The sequence below is a fragment of the Patagioenas fasciata genome, chromosome 3, assembly GCF_037038585.1.
Source record: "Patagioenas fasciata isolate bPatFas1 chromosome 3, bPatFas1.hap1, whole genome shotgun sequence".
NCBI lineage: Eukaryota > Metazoa > Chordata > Aves > Columbiformes > Columbidae > Patagioenas > Patagioenas fasciata.
Window position 1 is genome coordinate 14,496,362 of NC_092522.1, and position 17,003 is coordinate 14,513,364.

At 47.5% G+C, this 17,003-nt stretch overlaps 1 protein-coding gene across 9 annotated transcripts in view; it reads left to right on the forward strand.

The window, feature by feature from the left end:
• The first annotated feature begins 6,240 nt into the window (after positions 1-6,240).
• Positions 6,241-17,003, forward strand: part of CUL9 (cullin 9) — a 36,446-nt gene continuing 25,683 nt past the window's right edge. For all 9 annotated transcript variants that reach the window (XM_071805829.1, XM_071805825.1, XM_071805828.1 and 6 more), the window contains exons 1-5: positions 6,241-6,411; positions 7,042-7,102; positions 8,226-8,834; positions 9,635-9,789; positions 10,058-10,591. In XM_071805829.1, the coding sequence (XP_071661930.1) occupies positions 6,355-6,411; positions 7,042-7,102; positions 8,226-8,834; positions 9,635-9,789; positions 10,058-10,591 (1,416 nt within the window). In that variant the 5' untranslated portion in view covers positions 6,241-6,354. The remainder of the gene's footprint in view (positions 6,412-7,041; positions 7,103-8,225; positions 8,835-9,634; positions 9,790-10,057; positions 10,592-17,003) is intronic.

Sequence of the window (17,003 nt, forward strand, 5' to 3'; positions counted from 1 at the left end):
TCACTCTGGATGTCAGTAAAGCTCTGCCCCATCTATGGCCCCCGTAATAGCTGCATCACACCTGTGGGCAGAGAGCTCAGAAAAGACCTTGCTCTCAGACAACAACAATTAAAAACTTTAACTCTCTGCCAGGGTGTTATCTTGTTCTCAAACTAAATCCAAACAACCACCATACTAGGTACAAAAAAAAAGTTTTCTAACTGCCTGAAGAAAATTAACTTGCTTTCAGTCAAATGAGCACAGTATCTGTCTCCACTGCCTTCTGCACAGGTGAGATCTGACCAGTTGGACTTCTCCTCTGGGAGCCTCAGAGCTGATGAGTGGCCCAGAAGGGGCAGGTGGTGGACAGCAGGGCTGTGAGGGCTGTCCCTTCTGAAAGCTCAGGGATGGCAGTGGTGAGCAGGGCATGGTGTTGAGTCATGAGAAACAACAAACAGGAATGAGGAGGAATGTGGACTTTGGGAAAATAATTGTTCTAATTCATTAGTGTTAATTGGGAGAAGCAGGATGACCTCAAGCAAGGGTTAAGATGGGGAGAACAAACAGCCCATGTTGCTTATGGAGTAAGTAGGCAACAACTAAGGCCTAGGAAGAGGAATTTTTGCTATTGTAACATGAAAGTAAAGATGATCCCTAGGCCTGGCTCCAGGTGGATTATATATTTATAGGTTGATAAACTACCACAAACCAAAGGAGGACAGAGGTATTTTTTGGTAGTGACAGAGGTTTATCCAAGACAGATACAAGTTTTGTATGAAGATGCTGTTGTTAAGGTAATGTTTACCTGATATGGGACTCAACAGGTAAGTGATACTGGCCAAGGCCCTGTCATCACAGGAGATGTCAGGCAGCTGACACCTGAGAGCATCCAGACATGGTGATTGGTGTGTGCAGTACCATCCCCAGGCTTCTGGACAAGGAGAAAGAACAAACTGGGCTTAAAAAAAAAAACCAGTTGAAAGGCGCCAGGCAGAACAGGTTCATCTGACTTTGACAGGCATCTGATCCGGGTCTCAAATTAAAATGAGGTTGTTTCCCTTCCCCTCTTCCAAGTCCAGTACTTTTGGACACCTGATTGTCTTTATGAGGCTCAACACCAAGACTTTAAATTCCCTGCGGAAGACTGCTCTGAGAAGACAGGGCAATATTCAAAGTCCAAACTGGAGAGGCATTACTTGAAGTCAGGTAAAAAGCAGGTGCCTGTAGGCCCCTAGAAGCTAGGTCAAGGGCACATGGGGGCTCAGTAAAGTGAGGTGGGAAAGAAATCAAAGGGAGAAGGGCTCCTTCCAGTCATTGGTGCTGCTGGGTCAACAGTATGCCAGCTAAAATTGGAACTACTACCCTCTACATAGCATGGGGTCCCGGAGCAGATGCCAATATAATGTAAGGAGAGCCGAGCATTGGTAAATGTCTGTGTGGTGGAGAAATTGTGCTATCCTTCACAGTGCAGTCTGGAGAAAATACATCTCAGTGTAGCTGGAGAGGATTGTTCGGAAAGTGCTTAGGATCAAACCACAACTGAAATGGCTCTTTCCCCATCGGGAGGTGAGGTACTTCACTTTTACAGGTTACATCACAGCCAGCCCCATGTTCACTGTGTCTACACAGATATGTATTGTGGTACAGCACCATAAAACCCGTATCAGCACAAGTAACCCCATGTTGTTTGTGCATGGGGGTCTGTGTATTATGCATAAAACTCCTGACAGGGGGCAAGATACCATAGACATAATCTTTATTTTTATGTTAAATGACTGACTAAGCATGGTATCAAGACCATCAGAGTCAAGACGTAAGCAGAGCATTTGAATACCACAGAAAAACTTTCAGCATCACAAGATGCTTTTATCCTATCTGTCCACTGCCATTTATTGTTGGTGACAATTTTGGCTATGGGGTGTGGCCAGCTGATCATAAAATCATTTTGGTTGGAAGAGACCCTCAAGATCATCTAGTCCAGCTGTTAAACTAACACTGTCACTAAACCATGTCCCTAAGAAACTTATCTATGTGTCTTTTAAACTCCTCCAGGGATGGTGACTCCACCACTTCTCTGGGCAGCCTGTTCCAGTGCCTGACAACCCTTTCTGGGAAGAATTTTTTCCTAATATCCAACCTAAACCTTCCCTGGCAGAACTTGAGGCCATTTTCTCTTGTTCTATCGCTTGCTACTTGGGAGAAGAGACCAACACCCTCCATGCTACAACCTCCTTTCAGGTAGTTGTAGACAGTGATAAGTTCTCCCCTCAGCCTCCTTTTCTCCAGGCTAAACAGCCCCAGTTCCCTCAACTGCTCCTCATCACACTTGTGCTCCAGGCCCCTCACCAGCTTCATCACCCTCCTCTGCACTCTCTCTAGTACCTCAATGTCTTTTTTATGATGAGGGGCCCAACACTGAACACAGTATTTGAGGTGGGCCCTCACCAGTGCTGAGTACAGTGGGCACAATCACTTCTCTAGTCCTGCTGGCCACACTATTCCTGATACAAGCCAGGATGCTGTTGGCCTTTTTGGCCACCTGGGCACACTGCTGGCTCATGTTCAGCCGCTGTCAATCAACACCCCCAGATCCTTTTCCTCCAGGCAGCTTTCCAGCCACTCTTCCTGAGCCTGTAGCTTTGCACGGGGTTGTTGTGACCCAAGTGCAGGACCTGGCACTTGGCCTTGTTAAAACTCATACAACTGGCTTCAGCCCAATGATCCAGCTGGTCCAGATCCCTCTGTATGGCCTTCCTACCCTCCAGCAGATCAACACTGCCACCGAACTTGGTGTCATCTGCAAACTTACTAAGGGTGTACTCAATCCCCTTTTCCAGATCATTGATAAAGAGATTAAACAGAACTGGCCCTAATACTGAGCCCTGGGGAACACCACTCGTGATTGTCTGCCAACTGGATTTGGCTCCGTTCAGCACAACCCTTTGAGCCTGGCCCTCCAACCAGTTCTTTATCCATCTCAGAGTACACTCATCCAGGCCATGAGCTGCCAGCTTCTCCAGGAGAATGCTGTGGGATATGGTGTCAAAGGCTTTACTGAAGTCTAAGTACACAACATCCACATCCTTTCCCTCATCTACTAGGTGGGTCACCTTGTTGTAGAAGGAGATCAGGTTGGTCAAACAGGATCTGCCTTTCATAAACCCATGTTTACTGGTCCTGATCGCATGGTTTTTTTTGTATGTGCCATGTGATGTCACTCAGGATGATCTGCTCCATGACCTTCCCCAGCACTGACATTAGATTGATAGGTCTGTAGTTCCCCAGATCCATTCAAGGTGTTACAAGCCAGGCTGCATTTCCTACTGCAGAGCATTACCACCATCTCGTGCTTGTGAAATTAAACACAGCAGTGCTGCAGGTGCAGTATATGCACAAAATAACAGCTGCCAAGAACAGAAGAAAACAGCAGTGGTTCTGAATGTGGTATCAGCTTTTACGTAGTTGTGTGACATTTAGGAAGTTATTTTCCCTTTCATCAGTGCAAATATACTGTGTTTATCTCTACAGGTGATGAAGTGACTTGTAAAGGCAAAGCATGATATAACTATATACCAGTTTGATCCTCTGGTTTTAGAAATGCATTCAGAGTTAACAGGGAAGGAAAATGCCATGTTAATGGAAAACAAAGAGATTTCAAGAGCATCCACCGGATTCTGGAAAGAGAGCTTCAGTAGCATCTACAGAGATTGCACATACTAATTGAGAAATCAAGAGGCTGGCTTAGAAACACAAACATTTACCCTCCAGCATTGGTAACACCATTTTAGAGGATGGTCGCCACAGACTAGTGCAGCATTGCACTGATATATCCAGCCTATAGTTAATTGCAATTACATTGCTTTTATTAATTTCTGACTGGTGTTGTAAAACATGGAAATTGCGTAATCAGTTGTATTAGTACCAAGGGCAGAAATGAGGATGGCCACACACATGAAGCTGCTCCAGGATCAAATAAGAAGGCAGACTCTCATCCCTTTATCCTATAATTTTAATTTTTTGTTTATAATTTAAAACATATTTTATCAGATCGATAGAAACCTGGACATATTGGATTTTAGCTGACTCTTGTCAGGCCTGTCAAGGAAGGGAAATACGGGCAAAGGAAAAGCATTTAGATTTTATGGTATGGGCATCAAAGATCAGTATAACACCAAAGCAGGAAAGGAACTGGAAACGGGCCAAACTTGTATGCAACTGGCTTCAGTTGCCTCTCTAGCAATGTTGAAAATAGCTGAGGGCAAGCACATTTCTCACTGAAGGAAGCCAGACAAGGTAGATGGAGAGTGGGGTATGGGGCTAAAATTACCCTAGAACCCCAAGTCTGAAGAAGTTGTTGCACTGTAATTTTTGGTTACCACTGTGTTTGCAATAATGTTAGTGCTGACATTACATGATTTTAGCCTTCCTTTCACCTACCCTGCAACAGTCCTTAACAAATTCCATTAATCACCACAGAACCCATACCAACACCCACTGTAACATGAACACCTTGAGCTGCTGCAGATGCAGTCTTCAGCTCCCAAATTCAATTTTTTTTTCTAGTTTCTAGTAGTAGCTAGAAGAATCAGAAGATACTATCATACAATTATAGAATGGTTTGGATTGGAAGTGACTTTAAAGATCATCTAGTTCCAACCTCCCTGACGTGCATAGGGACACCTTCCACTAGACCACATTCCTCAGAGCCACATCCAACCTGGCATGGAACACTTCCCAGGGATGGGGCATCCACAGCTTCCTGAAGAAACCTGTCGCAGTGCCTCACCAACCTCATAGTGAAGAATTTCTTCCTTATAGCTAACCTAAATCTATCCTCTTTTAGGTTAAATCCATTATTCCTTGTCCTACCACTACATGCCGTTGTAAAAAGTCCCTGTCAGGTTTTTTTTCTTAGGTACCGGAAGGCCGCATTAAGGTCTCCCCGAAGCCTTCACTTCTCCAGGCTAAGGAACCCCAGCTCTCTCAGCCTGTCCTCACAGCAGAGCTGTTCCAGCCCTCTGATCATTTTTGTGGCCTCCTCTGGCCCCTCTCCAACAGGTTCATGTCTTTCCTGTGCTGAGGGCTCCAGAGCTGGACACAGGACTCCAGGTGGGGTCTCACCAGAGCAGAACAGAGGGGCAGAATCACCTCCCTTGACCTGCTGGCCACAAACCTTTTGATGCAGCCCAGGATATCATTGGCTGCAAGTGCACATTGCTGGCTTATGTTGAGCTTCTCATCAACCAACACCCCAAGTCCTTCTCCTCAGGGCTGCTCTCAATCCAATCTGTGTCCAGCCTGTATTTGTGCCTGGGGTTGCCCTGCAGGACCTTGCACTTTGACTTGTTGAACCTCATGAGGTTTGTACGTGCACAACTCTTGAGCCTGTCCAGGTCCCTCTGGATGCGCTCTAGCATATCCTCCACATTGCTCAGCTTGGTGTCATCAGCAGACTTGCTGACGTGCACTCACTCCCACTGTCCATGTTGCTGACAAAGATGTTAAGAGCACCCGTCCCAGTACTGACCCCTGAGGGACGCCACTTGTCACTGGTCTCCACATGGACATCGGGCCACTGACCGAAACTCTTCGAGTTACTATCTTGATCAACTATCACATATGAAGTCTTGCAACAGGAACTTCCATCCCCTATCTAAATGGCTGTCATCTTCTTTCTTCTGATTCAGGTTAAAGAATATGGCCACAAATATCCTTGGCAATGTTTTTGGTGCTTCTGCTTATGTCCTTATTCTTCTTCCCATTTTGTAAAAGAGTATCTTAAACCTACAGGTCGCACTGCTTGAAATGAAAAGTTGTGACACTACGAATAAGGACAACGCTTTCTGAAGGCGCATAATTCATGTCAATTGATATTCTCCGTCATTCTGTGATGGGGACTGATATGAGTGGCAAAAAGAAGTAAATCAGGCGCATCTTTAAACCAAGATATAGTTTTACTTTAGAGCAATAGAATATCTGTTTCTAACTCATATTTAGGTGTGTTTGCACAAACTTTTTCCACCCTCTCCCCGAGCTCTCGCGGCTCCTGCCGCCACCTCAAGGGGGCGTGGTGCGCACGCCCGTGCGTGTCGGGGACCCGGAAGTGCAGGGCGCGGGGCTGCGCAGGTTCCTCCCCTGCGACGGCGCCGGGCGGGGACGAGGTCACCCGAGGGATCCCCACGCGTGTGGGGGCGCCTCCGTTTCCCCGTGCCGTGGCGGATCTGGGGGCTGAGCCGCCACCCCGTGCGCCGCGACCGGACCCGCCGGCCCCTGCCCCCCTGCTGTGGCGCTGCGGCAGGCCTCGCTGCGGCTCCTGGGGCGGGGGAGACGGACAGCGGGGAGCGAAGAGAGCAGGAGGAGGAGCGGGGCTTGCTGATGGGTCTGGAACGGCCCGAGAGAAAACCCGGCTTTTCCGCGGCGGCCATTGCCGAGGTAGATCGGTTTTGCCGGCCCCGCTCGGTTCCGTGAGCGGGTGGGCCCTGGCCCTACAGCCCTGGGGGTGGAATGGAATGGGATGGGATGGGATGGAATGGGATGGAATAGGATGCTCTGCCTGCCTGTGCCCAGGCCGTGCTGGGCTGTGCTTCGGAACCCGTTGCCGCGGTGCTTTATGGATTTGGCATCACAGCTGGCGTATCATTTGCCACAACTCTGAAACTCACTGTAGTGCGTGTATTTAAGCAGTGTGACAGTTTAGTTGTGGGTTGTTGTAGGCTCCAGTATGCCTCATGCGTTATACACCTTGCAGCTACTTCTTCAGATGCCCTAAATCCAAATTCTCGTATACCTAGCTACAAATCCTTTTGGGTCCCTTCTGTTAGCTCTGCTCTAAAGAGGTTTTTTTTCATACTAAATGTCATGATGTGGTGATAGGGTGAAGTTATCAAAATAATGCTTCACAGAGACTTCTCTTTTACTGTGATTTTTGTTCTATGTGAACCTCTTGGGTAGGATTTTATATGTGCACTGTACAAGCACAGTTAGGGAAAATCTTTGGTTTATGGTGTGGCATCTAAACACTGTTACAAAGCACAGGAGAATAGCTTGGTCCTTTTATTACAGAGAGACTGCAAGAAGATTCCCAGCTGGCTTCTTGCAAATTCCAAGGCAGGCACAATTGAAGGTAGATATGAATTTCTGTGGAGTTCAGAACTGCACCTGAGAAACATCTTTTATGTGCCTATCATTGTCTTTGACAGTCTGTATCTTCTTCAGTTGTACATGGATTGACTATTTCTGATGTATGTTAGCTCCTTTTTTAAGAATTAGTTGTGTTAACAGCTGAACAGCATGTTGCTTCTCTTGCTGGTATGTCTCAGTGATGAGGGCCTGTTCATGTGTCCCACTGTCACCTGCCTGAGCTCCTCTGAGAACCTTCTTATCAGGCTCTGATCTGGCATCCTTTGTAGTAATGAAGTCAGATCATTGTGTGTGGTATTTTCTACAGCTGGCCAGCTGATTGTTCACACTCAGGCAGCAAATTATTTCATGGTCCTCTTTGAATAGATGGAAGCAAAGACGTATTATGGCTTCTTTGTAGTCATAAGATACACTGAACAATCAGGCAACAGAGAACAGCAATCTTTTCATTTTGTTGAATTTACCCATTGGTTAAACATCATAAAGGCAAAGAACATCTGAGAGGATGTCAAGGAGGAAATACTGAGTGGCTTTTGGATAGTGACCTGATTTGATATATATGAAGTTGATCTGAGAGATTGCTGATTATTTTCTTCAGGGCCTGGTGACTCAAGTTATGTCCAGCTCCACAGTGAGAGAGAGTGTCTGCCTGAAGACTGAGGTCTGGGTAAACTTGCAGTCTGAACAGATATCAATGTTAAATAACAAGAGGAAAGACAGAAGTGCAAAAGCAGCAACTTGCACAGGGTCATGTTGTGAACAGGGGCAGAGATGACAACATGACCCAGGGCTCCTGTTGTTTGTTGTCTTGTAGGAAGATCTGAATTTAGCCTTCTTTTTTTTGTGGAGAGCCTCTTTCTGTGTGTGCCAATAATGCTGGGAACAGGGTTTGTAAATGAAACACTGGCTTATTTTCTTGAAGTGAGGATGTGACCTTATGCAAAATGGGGTTTTCTTCAGAGCTTTATCCTGAGTCCAGGATTTCAGGGTCAAAAGCTGTGCCTCAGCCACTTCTACTGTCAAGCAACTGAGGTACTTGCTCACACTTTCTCTGGCATGCAGCTCAGAAATAAAAGCTTGCCTCTACTTCCCCTCTGTCTCTGCAGGCACTTTTCCTGCCATGGTGAACGAGAGGCACAATGGCAACCTACTTGTGCACCTGGGACCCAAACTGCAGGCCTACCCACAGGAGCTGCTCCGGCAGCGACGGGGCCATGACGGCCAGCCCGAGTACCTGATCCAGTGGAGCATTGTCAGCTTGGAAGAGAGAGCAGTGGGAGGCAACGGTGCCTCCTGTGCAGAGACCAAGCCAGAGAACATCTCCATGTGGATGTCTGCAGAAGAGGTCTGTGCCACCTGCCCAACGCTGCTGGGCAAGAGGAAGCTGGAAGGGCAGTGGGTGAAAGAGGAGAAGGCAGCCAGCCCGTTTACTGCAGATGTCCCACTGGATGAAGCCTCGTTGCTGGAGATGAAGGCTGATGTCAGGAGCCTGGTGCAGCGAGCCAGGCGGCAGATGAGCAAGAGCGGGGCCCCCGAGTCCTTTATCCTCAACACCATCCACATTCTGAACGCTTACGCCAGCATTGGCTCGCTGGCGAGTGCCTTCAAGGAGACGGGAGCCCTGGACTTGCTGATGAAGATGCTGTGCCACAAGGAGAAGCAAATCCGCCACAGTGCTGGCAACATGCTGAGGGCCCTGGCTTCACATGATGCAGGTGGGGCCTGCTAGTGCTCAGTGCCACTGAGAAGGTGCTGCTGGGCAGCTGAGGGGTGCTGGTACTTTTGCAGGTGTGGGCTGCTTGGGAAGCAGTGTGTCTTGGGGCTTGTTGGCAAAAGGGGAAGAATAAGACTGGAGCTTCCAAGCAGCTTCTCAGTCATAGTTGTCTGGGGTGCTCTGAGACTTGGGAGCTCTTTTCCCTGACAGATTCTTGAGCTGGGATGTTGAGTAACCATTAGCAGGATATATGTCAAGGGGCCTTGGCAGAGTGTTGGGGTGTCTCTGCTGCATGCTGTCAGTTGGAATGGCTCTGGCCTGTTCTTGGTGGGGAGCCTTTCCTGCAGCCTCGGTGGGTAGAGTACTGGTCCTCACCCCATCCTCTCATTTGAGAGGAGTTGCTGTGGCCTGGAAGTGCCCGATGGGGCTTGTGTGCACCTGGAAGGGTGCTGGTGGTGGTGTGTCCCACAAGAGGTCTGGCTTTCCCTGTCCTAGTGCCCGAGTTCGTGTGGCTCTGCAGTGGGGCAGATGGGAGGCTGAGCTGGATTAAAACTTCACTTTCTTTCTTCCCTGGAACCCTATCCTGGAGTCAGTTATTTGGGGTTGCTGCTTCGGGGGAATCTTGCAGTGTTAGGGGTGGAAAAAATGCAGTGATATTCAGTGGAGTAAAATTTTGCTAATCCAGATTACACTGAGCAGCGAAGCTGTTCCTTGCCTGTGAATCTGTCTCATTGAATGGGGGGGGCGGAGCGTGAGGAGGGTTATCTTTAGGGGCCTGAAGAGTTTCTCTTGTTGTTGCAGGGAGCAGAGCCTATGTCTTGCTGTCCCTGAGCCAGCAGGATGGCATTGAGCAGCACATGGACTTTGACAGTCGCTACACCTTGCTGGAACTGTTCGCTGAGACAACATCTTCTGAAGAGCACCACATGTCCTTTGAGGGGATCCACATTCCCCAGGTAGTGGCAGGCCCTGCCAGCCTCGGACCTGTGGGCTTCAGGGGTCAGGAAGGTTGAGAGTGAGTGACCAGAGCTGGGGTCCTTCTTTGAGACAGGAGGGCAGTCATCACTGAGCAGCTGAGCAGGACTGGGTATAGGGAGAGCTGACATAGATCTGGGCTGAGGGATGGTGGGGAGGCAAGGGGAGAGCCTTGTCTCTGAGCCAGGAGATGATGTGGGGGCTGGAGGCGCTCTGCAGACTGGAGTCTGACAGCTGTGCTTGTTGCAGATCCCTGGGAAGCTGCTGTTCGTCCTGGTGAAACACTACCTGTGTGTCACTTCTCTCCTGGACGAGCTCAGCAGTGACGTGGAGCAGGGAGGGCAGCAGCAGGACTGCCCTGTGCCCAACCTGCTCCCTGAGGAGAGAAGCCGTGTGAAGCAGGAGTTTGAGTTCAGCATGGCCATGGCAAACCTCATCTTGGAGCTGGTGCACGTGATGGGCTGGGACCATGGCCACAAGCCAGAACCACTGCCCAGACAGGAGCTGCAGCCTCGCACCACCCGTTCCATCTTCCAGCACGGGGCCACATCCTGCACTGCTGCCCAAATGCCTGGGCTCAGTTCAAATCATGGTCCCCACAAAAAGCAGGGTTGTGCCTTCCTGACCCCATCAGACTTCACAGACTGCAGTGGCTACGTGGAGTACTTACGGGCAAACCTCCAGCGTGGCATGCGAGTGCGCTTGCTGGAGGACTGTGGTGATGTTAGAGCTGGGGAGGAAGGCGAGTGTCTTCAGAGCACTAACAGCATGCACACTGTACAGGTAGGTCGCCAGTGGAAGTAGTCTGACTGCTATGGCAGAGGGAAGTGACAGGGGTGACTGATGACTTCCTAATGATGTCTTCATGTGCAGGAAGTTGGACACCAGACATATAATAATTAGGACAGTGTCTGCATCTTCCTGCAAAGAAGTCACCTTTCAGAGCTGGAAGTATGTGTCCCAAGGAAAGCAAGTCTGGTTTAGTATGGACTGTCCTACTGAGATTTCTTAGCCCCTAAAACAGGTAGCCATATTGTGCCTCCCAGGAACAGTTCCTAGCTCCAGTTTGATCTTGGGGGTGGTTTGCGAACAGGCTAGTGGGCACAGATGAGTAACACAGCAAAAGGTGCTTAAAGGTCTTAAGTCTTGGTATGTGAGTGAGTGTACTTATGACATGCTGTTGTCCTCAGTGGCTTGGACACAGTCTATGTGGTTGTTTATTTTGATCTGTGAGTATATGCCGTGATGTCTTCCTTTAAAAAGACCCTTTTGTTGAGTAGATGTTAAATGAGAACTGATGTTGCAAAGAGCTGTTAGAGCTGCATATTTGCAATTAAGTTGCAAAGTTTGTGCCAGAGTTCAGAAGAAATGCCTCAGTACTTGAAGAGGGGAGGAATCACAGAATCATAGACTAGTTTGGATTGGAAGGGACCTTTAAAGATCATCTAGTCCAACCCCCCTGCTATGAGCAGGGACATCTTCAACTAGATCGGATTGCTCAGAGCCCCGTCCAGCCTGGCCTTGAATGTCTCCAGGGATGAGGCATCTTCCGCCTCTCTGGGCAAGCTGGGCCAGTGTTTCACCAACCTTGCTATAAAAAGTGTCTGAATCATGCCTGGCCCGAATCTCCCCTCCGTTAGTTTAAAACTATTACCCCTTGTCCTGTCACAACAGGCCCTGCTAAAATGCCTGTCCTCATCTTTCTTAGAGGCCCCTTTTAAGTACTGAAAGGCCACAATAACGTTTCCCTGGAGCCTTCTCTTCTCCAGGCTGAACAACCCCAACTCTCCCAGCCTGTCCTCACAGCAGAGCTGTTCCAGCCCTCTGATCATTTTTGTGGCCGCCTCTGCCCCTCTCCAACAGGTCCATGTCTTTCCTGTGCTGAGGGCTCCAGAGCTGGACACAGGACTCCAGGTGGGGTCTCACCAGAGCACAGCAGAGGGGCAGAATCACCTCCCTCGACCTGCTGGCCATGTTCCTTTTGATGCAGCCCAGGATAAGATGTGCTTTCTGGGCTGCAAGCACACAGGGCCAGCCCATGTCTGATATTCCATCTACCAGTATCCCCAAGTCCTTCTCCTCAGGGCTGCTCTCAATCCCTTCATCCCTCAGCCTGTATTGATACTGGGGGTTGCCTTGACCCTGATGCAGGACCTTGCACTTTGCCTTGTTGAACCTCATGAGGTTTCCATGGCCCTACTTCTTGAACCTGTCCAGGTCCCTCTGGTTGGTAGCCTGTTCCTCAGATAACTGCAGTCAACTCACCACTCAGCTTGGTGTCATCTGCAAACTTGCTGAGGATGCACTTGATCTTACTGTTTATGTTACTGATGAAGATATTAAACAGAACTGGTCTCAGCACGGACCCCTGAGGGACACCACTTGTAACTGATCTCCATGTGGCCACTGAACTGTTGACCACTACTCTCTGGATGCAACCATCCACCTAATTCCTTATCTACTAGATAGTCCCCCTATCAAATCCATCTCTCTCTAATTTTTGTGAGGGACCATGTCAAAGGCCTTACAGAAGTCCAGATAGATGATACCAATAGCTCTTCCCTTGTCTATTGATATAGTTGCTTCATTGTAGAAGGCCACTAGATTGGTCAGGCAGGACTTGCCCTTGGTGAAGCTGTGCTGACTGTTTTGAATCACCTCCCTGTCCTCCATTTGCCTTAGCACAGCTCCTAGGAGGATCTGTTCCATGATCTTCCAAGGCACAGATGTGAAGCTGGGTCCTCCTTTCTACCCTTTTAAAAGTGGGTGCAATGTTTCGCTTTTTCTCTGATTGCCATGACTCCCTGTGCCATCAGGTGGTTGCTTCCACCGTTGTAAGCACATAGCACTTGCCATGGTGGTTTTGTGGGAGTGTAATATAGTCAATCTGCCAGGCCTCCCCATATTTATATTTCAGCGATTGCCCCCCATACCGCACAGACTTCAGCCACTTGGCTTGTTTGATTGCAGCACATGTTTCACATTCATGGATAACCTGTGCAATAGTGTCCATGGTAAAGTCCACCCCTTGATCACGAGCCCATCTATATGTTGCATCTTCTCCTTGATGACCTTAGGCACCATGAGCACATCGAGTTAGGTATAATTCACCTTTATGTTGCTAGTCCAAATCTACCTGAGCCACTTTAATCTTGGTAGCTGGATCCACCTGCTAGTTGTTTTGCTGTTTTTCAATGGGCTGACTTATAGGCACATGGGCATCAACATGTTGCACTTTTACAGGCAGGTTCTCTAGTCGGGCAGCAATATCTCACTACAATTCAACAGCCCAGGTGTGCCTCTGTGCTGCCAGTTGTTCCTCTTCCATTACTGTAACCACCCCCACAGGGCATTTGCCACCAGCCACAAGTCAGTATAGATATAAAGCCACTTTACTCATTCACCAGTTTCTAAAGCCAGCTGGATGACTTTCACCTCTGCAAATTGACTTGATTCACCTGATCCTTCAGGGGCTTCTGTGGCTTGTGTTGGACTCCACACAGCAGCTGTCCACCTCTGATGCTTTCCCACAATACGACAGGATCCATTTGTAAACAGGGCGTATCACTTCTCATTCTCTGGTAGCTTATTGTATGGTGGGGCCTCTTCAGCATGTGTCACCTCGTCTTCATCTGGTAGCATTATAAAGTCTTTACCTTCTGGCCAGTCTGTAATGCCTTCTGAGATCCCTGGGTGATTAGGATTCGCCATTGGAGCCTGTTGTGTGATCAATGTAGCACTGGTTGCATTATGTGTAGAGGAGACCTTCCCTTTGAACATCCAGCCCAGCACCAGTAGTCAAGGTGTCAGGAGGAACTGTGTTTCAGCATCAGCCACTTCTGAAGCAGCTCAGACCCCTTCATATGCTGCCAATCTCACTTTTTTCAGTTGGAGTATAGTTGGCCCTGGATCCTCTGTATGCCTGACTCTAAAAACTTAAGAGTCGACTTTGAGTCTCCCCTGGTGCTTTCTGCCGGAGACTTCAGATAGGACAATTATCTCTGGATGCGGTGTAAAGCATGTTTTTAACATCTAGTCCTGTCCAGACCAGCCCAAGTGCTACTGCATGAACTATTGCCCTTTTAATTCGTTCAGAGGCTTGTAGTTGTTAAGGGCTCCACTTGAAATTGTTCTTTTTTTGAGTCACTTGATATAGAGGGCTCACAATCTGACTGTAGTCTGCAATATTCATTATCCAAAAACTCAAAACACCCAACAAAGTTTGTGTCTCCTTTTCATTAGCTGGTGGAGACATGGCTGCTGTTTTGTTGATCACATCCATTGTGTTCTGATGATGTCCATCTTGCCATTGTGTTCCTAAAAACTGGGTCCCTTGGCCTTGTTTCATTTTATGGCAAAACTGGCTTTCAAAAGAATTTGAGTTATTCTCACCTTTCTTGAAAACTTCTGCTGTGTTGCCCCATATGATGATGTCATCCATGTACTGTAGGTGTTCTGGAGCTTTACCTTGTTCCATTGCGGTTTGGATCAGTCCATCGCAGATGGTGGGGCTGTGTTTCCACCTCTGGGGCAGTTTTTTCCAGGTGTACTGGATGCCCTTCCAGGTGAAAGCAAACTGTGGCCTATACCCTGCTGCCAAAGGAATAGAGAAAAATACATTAGCACTGTCAGTTGTGTCATAACACTGAGCTGCCATGGACTCCAGTCCAAATTGCAGTTTTAACATGTCTGCAACTGTAACTTCCTTCAGGCCACTACGGTCTGTGGTTAGTCTCCAGTCTTCACTAGATTTATGCACTGGCCATATGGGGCTGTTTGTTACATGAGATTGCACTCATAGATTGGGTGTGATTACTGATCTGTTTCAAGAGATGGCACACAAGGTACAGAAATGACAACAACGCCACATAGAAATACCAGCCTAGTCGCATAGCGAGAGATGTTAGTATATTGTAAGTCTATATTACACAGGACAGTAATATGATAACCCTATTCCTTCTCCCAGAGGTGCTAAACAGCACTGCAGGGAATACATAGCACATGTAAGAATTCACGTAACACTGCCATGTGAAGAAACAAAGCAACATCATGACCAGCAATTACTTAACTACTTTAGAAGATGTGTATTTTAACATGCTCTGGTGAGATCTGTCATTATCCCAGCCCAGCATTGCCCTGTATTGGGTGCCAAAAAGGACTGTCATGGTTTAGCCTCAGCCCCCCATAGCCAACAACTAGAACTACATGCAACATGGTCACCCCTCCCCTGCACCTGATGTGATGGGGAGAAGAATCAGGAAACAAAAGGCAAAATTTGTGGGCTGGGATTAGAACAATTTAACAGGACAGCAAAAAGAAAAACAAATAAACGATAACAATAATGAAAGAATATACAAAGTGAGGGATACACAGCGCAGTCTCTCACCACGTGGCAACACTGATGTGCAGCTCGCTTTCTTAGTAACAATTCCATTGAGCAGCCATTGCGAATTCCGGACTGCAGCTCCTGCAGAAACCTCACCCTGCCCCTGATAGCAGCTTATGCTCAAAACACAGTAGCACCGAACCCTATGGAAAGCAAAAGAGCATCCGGGGACCACCTCCCAGAATATCCTGCTAGTGTTTTGGTCAGTGCTGGAGCAGCAGGGCTGAACAGCAGGGCTTTCCCTCAGGCCTGGGAGTGGGAGATCACGTGAATGCTGCTCCGGCCTTTTTGTGGGCACAGAGAAGTGTTTGTTCCTACTTAGACCTTTTTCTTGATACTGTCTGCTCAGTCCTGAAGGCTGGGCATGTTCAGTGAGAGCTGAGATTTTTGTTTTGACTATGCGCTGGGGAACTGGTGGGCTTTGTGCATCACTAGTCTGTGTATGGACATTTCTATAGGCTGTCTGCTAAACCTGCACTTTGATCATGCTCTTGAACTTCCCAAACATTGCAGCTACAGGCACAATTTGTGTTCTCTGAAAAAATCAAGCTTTAGCTAGCTGCTATCCATAGATAGAGGGCTGTCTTTGGCTTTGTCCTCTGCTCAGTCCAGTGTTGTGTTGATTGCAAACAGGGCTATAATTCAGTTAGTGAAATCTGTATTAAATTGAGATAATAACCATTCAAATGAGAAACTGTAACCACTGCACACGTGTTAGTGTGTGCAGTTGTGGATTTCGTATTGTTTTCTTGCCTCAAAGTAATTTGCAAAAGTGCATACTATAGTTTTGCAGATGATAACTAGGGAATCTTAGGCCAATTCAGTTGGTCGGAGCTGTACTTCAGGTGCTACTTCAGCCTGTGCTCAAAGGTTTCCCCACTTCAGGCTGATTTATGTGGATGTAAATGGCCTCTGAACATACTTAAGAGCCATGCTAGTGCGAAACTCTGTGTTGCTGATATTCAACAGTCAATAGCTGAAAAGCCTCACTGTGTTATCTGTAGAAATGTATGACTTGATAGTACTCCTTCCAAATCTCTCTTGCTGGAACTTAAAGTTCATTACCAACCATTCCAGAGAGGAGGTAAAGAATTTGACATTGCCTTCTGCATGTTTGGAGACCACCTCCTTTAAATCCGCTTTTGGCTTTTGTTAAGCACAAGATTCTCTAGCCTTCTTGGACTATGGCCCATTTTACTTTGTGTAATACCATTGTTTTCATTCACAGACAAATAAAAATTAACCAATTAAGAACACTGACTTACTTCTTTTCTCTTACTGTCTCTCTTTCTTGAACACAGGGAATTTGTGTGAATATATATATTTTTTTCCTCAACCAGTTGCATACTGCTTCTTCATTCTGATACTATTTTGTTCATTCAGTGAGAACTGCTTTTAGGATGAATTTCTCCAGTCACCTTTGGATAACTTTAGCTTAGTCTGGTCCATGCTCCTTAACTACCTTCTAGTTTTGGAGCACTTCTTGCAGATGGAATTTAAGCCAGCAGCTTTAAAATGCTCTGAAATGTGCACGTGCATGAAGGATGCTTCCAGCATTATCTGCCTGTTCGGTGGTGGATGTTACCGGTATGTGCTGGTATTGTGAGAGTGTAACTGTTAGGGCAGCACGTGCTCTGCAAATGTGTCCTGCCCATCTTATTTGCACCTTCTTCTAGTCCTGTTCTTTCCCCTTCACACTAAGTTCTTGGGTTCTGTTAAGCAGATTTCTTGCCCACAGTTCCTCTATTTAATCACATTCTTCTCTGGTTTAATAATTTACCGTTTGATACCCTGTGCTTTACTCAAGTT